Source organism: Uranotaenia lowii, chromosome 3 (genome assembly GCF_029784155.1).
Source record: "Uranotaenia lowii strain MFRU-FL chromosome 3, ASM2978415v1, whole genome shotgun sequence".
Taxonomy (NCBI): Eukaryota; Metazoa; Arthropoda; class Insecta; order Diptera; family Culicidae; genus Uranotaenia; species Uranotaenia lowii.
Genome location: NC_073693.1, coordinates 127,309,822 through 127,313,408, shown reverse-complemented (window position 1 = coordinate 127,313,408; position 3,587 = coordinate 127,309,822). Strand labels below are relative to the sequence as shown.

Sequence of the window (3,587 nt, the reverse complement as noted above, 5' to 3'; positions counted from 1 at the left end):
AATTTCACAATTTAAGTTTTTCTTCATTTCGATCTAAATTTTAAAACACTTTTAGTAAGGTGTCACCAAGCAGAGAAAAACGAATAAGACAATATTTTCTGACACATCGATAGAGGAGAATCTAAATTATGATTTTATGCTAAAAAATCATACCGTCAACTGGGGCAACATGCAACAATTTTCAACTTCAATGGCTTCTAAAAAACATATGTTCACAGTTAATCGTATCCTTTATGCATCAAAAGTTTTAAGGATGCTGGGGCATCAAATTGGCGTAGTTAAAAAAATTATTGGTTTCTTCAGTTATTTTTAATTTTCTAATAACATGCGATTTTCACCCTCCTTTGAAAATGGGGTAACTTGCAACAAACTTTGTTTTTAATGAAAAATCTTATGAACACGTACGAAAATTCATAGTTTTTAATATATTTGCGATGCCTTAAAGACCATTACGCATGACAACACCAATTGCAGTTGCTTTTGGGTCTGTAAAAACAAATTTTCACATTTTTTCTGAAAATAAGGATGCTGCATACATTTGGGGGCTAAATAATACTACGAAAAATTCTTAAAGCTGAAATCATAAAAATAGATATTTTGATGAAAAAAATTTAAATGTTTACAAACGCGTGATGCAAAACATTCATATTCCAACACATGGAAACGAGATTTACAAGGTATTTCTTTGATTTGCATTTTGTTGCATTTAACCCCAGACACCTAACTGAATTTTAAAAATATTCATTTAAAAAAATTGGGTGATTGTTCGAAAAATATTTTTACACCAACAATGTTGGTATAACATGAGGAAACCTGCAAAAAGTTTGTAGGCAATTTTATCAAGCCGATCCGTCATACTGGGTAAAGTTTTTTTCGACTTCAAAACATGTTAAAATTTGTACATTTATTGCTCGATTTTTCAAATTTTACATAAAAATAAAAAACTTAAGACAACTAGCTTAAGATGCGAGAAATTATGTCATCATCATTTTGTTATCATTAAAAGATAACTTTATTACAATACATTAAATAAAAAAATGATTCAATGTAGTGTTATATAAATGTTGCATCGAACCCCGCTGTTGCATGATGCCCCGTTTGACGGTACTGAACTCGCTAAGGTATGCTTTTCATGGGTATGTTCTATCACGGCCCATGCGCTTTTTATAACGCGCCAATCGTAGTAGGCTGAAAATAGCATTAATTTTTCAAAAAGGCCAATTTTCATTAAAAATGAACAAATAGTCTAAAACAATATTTTGAGCGTTAATTCAGCCCAAAAAATCTGTTTTTCATTTTTTGTTAAATTTCTATTAGTCCATTTTAATTTTCTTTTCAGTCAAAGTGTCTGTAAGTATTGGTGTGTTTTCGGTCTTCGGCTGCTCTCGGGTGAGTTCGGCTGCTAAGCGCGTATTGAATACACAGCGGCGCGTATTCGCAACACAGTTTTGTTCTGTGGCTTTGAATATGGTTTTTAAAAATCATTTTTTTGAAGAAACTATAGCAATTTGAGTAATGCAAAATCATAAGAATTTGTAGAAAACACTTTTCTTCAACGATTACACCCAAATTTAACACAATTTGTACGTGGAATACATAGAAAATCAGCGATTCGCTTAGGTGGCGCATAATAGGGCATGTTCCCCTATAATCCTCAAGTGACCTTATGTGCTGGTCGATGGGGGAAGAACGATCCACCGATCACCATGTTGTTGTTGCCACAAAATTCTACAAACAGCTCTCCGTTTTCGCTCATCTGCCCTCGAGCATGGCAACCCATGATTCGCTCAAAATCCTGATTGTCCACAACGTCAGTTGGTGCATAACACTAGACCATTGTAAGGTTTCTAACCCGTGTTCTAAATCTGGCTACGATTATTCTTACTGTAATCACAGAATTCTGTTACATAATATCAACTTACAATCACAAAATCTGAGAACTTATTCTGTAGAAAACACAGTTTTTTTTCGGTAACATTGGTATTCACTGGAAAAACGCGTTATAATGGGATGTTAAAAAAAACGAAAAGATTATCACTCATTAAGTAAATATTTTATTCAACATGGCAATTTTTTTAACATTCAGCAATTTTTACCGACAAACCAGCACAACCAAGAATTATACCAATGAGTATAGCAACACTGTGCTGGTCTGCGAGTAGTGGTTGTTGTTCTCCTGGTGGTGGTAGTACTAGTTGTGGTAGTTGGCTTGGGTGTTGTTGTTGTACTAGTTGTTACAGTTTCTGTCTCTGGCTCGACTGTGATTGCATCCGTAGTTGTGGGATCTACGATGGGGTCGTTGGCACTGCTGCAACCGGCAAGTTCCGGCCAGTCACAGTACTGACGGTCATTGTTCCAGTGTAACCCGGAAGGACAATCCAACACAACCGGTTCCCCTGCATGGCACTTCAGGAACTTGGTGCAGTCCGTGGGATGCTCCATATGGAAAGGCGGATTGTCTTGCGCCGGACATCGGGGATCGATTCCGGAAGCAAATTGGATCAGAACAGCTACCAAGAGCAGGGATGAAAGATACTTGAGCTCCATCTTTGACGAAGTCAAGGGAACTGAATAGCTGACTTTCGCCAAAAGGTTTTTATATCTAAATTTTTCGATAAGATTAAAATTGGATAGCTGTAAATACTGCTATAGCGGAAGTGGAACACTTCAACTTAAGGTTCTAAAAAATTTTTCGTAAGTCATCGATCAAAACGTGTACCGTTGTTCATCTCAACGTGACAAGCCAGTTATTGAAGCAGACGTCATGTCTATTGAGAATAAGCGATGCCAACGCGTATTGCTCAGCTGTTATATAACGTGTCAACTGAAAGCTATCGGAAATGTGTTTCAAGTGATGCACTTGTAAAAAAATATCAAACTTCAAACATTGATAAAGCAAACCATTCATTAATAAAGGGTGTTCGGATAAAAAAAGTGGTTAAACTAAATTGAGTGAAGATCGATTATTTGTTTATAAACCTTCATCCGTTCCAGAAAGTTTATCCGTTACGATCTCTGGAGTGTTGACACTCCTGACTACAATCGCTATATTGCGGTTACTGGGATAATTTCTAACCGCGCGACGGTAGCCTTCCGTGCGGTTGGCTAGCCGGAGCAGTAAACACTGTTAAAAAAATCACTCTCACTCACTAATTTTATTGAAAAGTTTAGAAGTAAATTCTTGAATAACAAATCTTTTTTTTTTTTTGCAAGAGCTAGGACAAAGCATGAAGTCATCGGAATAAAATATTATTATCCTTAGAATTCATTGAGATTGAATTAATTACGAGCGCGCAAGCATAACTTGGGAACTTTTCAAGGAAATGCAATTCTGCTATGTGAGGGTAAAATTTGAAGAAGTTTTTTTTAAGGAAGTACTCCCCTCTTCTGGGGAAGAAGATGGAAGCTTCTACATTATTGAAAACACATTTTTCTATAACCTGAGAATTAACGATTTTGGCATGACGAAGATATTTGATGAGATAAATGCGTCGTTGATACTCTTTGACTTTTTATGCTGGTTGAATTCGATTTTGTTGTCGTTAAAATGTAACAAATCGATATGAGAAGTTAAAAAAAGTAGTTTT

At 35.7% G+C, this 3,587-nt stretch overlaps 1 protein-coding gene across 1 annotated transcript; it reads right to left on the bottom strand.

The window, feature by feature from the left end:
• Positions 1-2,031: 2,031 nt before the first annotated feature.
• Positions 2,032-2,558, bottom strand: LOC129758570 (peritrophin-1-like). The gene has a single exon (XM_055756101.1). The coding sequence runs from the start codon at positions 2,545-2,547 to the stop codon at positions 2,083-2,085; it is 465 nt and encodes a 154-aa protein (XP_055612076.1). The 5' UTR covers positions 2,548-2,558; the 3' UTR covers positions 2,032-2,082.
• Between the last annotated feature and the right edge of the window lie 1,029 nt (positions 2,559-3,587).

What these genes read in the sequence shown, in the direction of transcription:
- LOC129758570 (XM_055756101.1), bottom strand. Translation starts at nt 2,547, where the DNA reads ATGGAGCTCAAGTATCTTTCATCCCTGCTCTTGGTAGCTGTTCTGATC.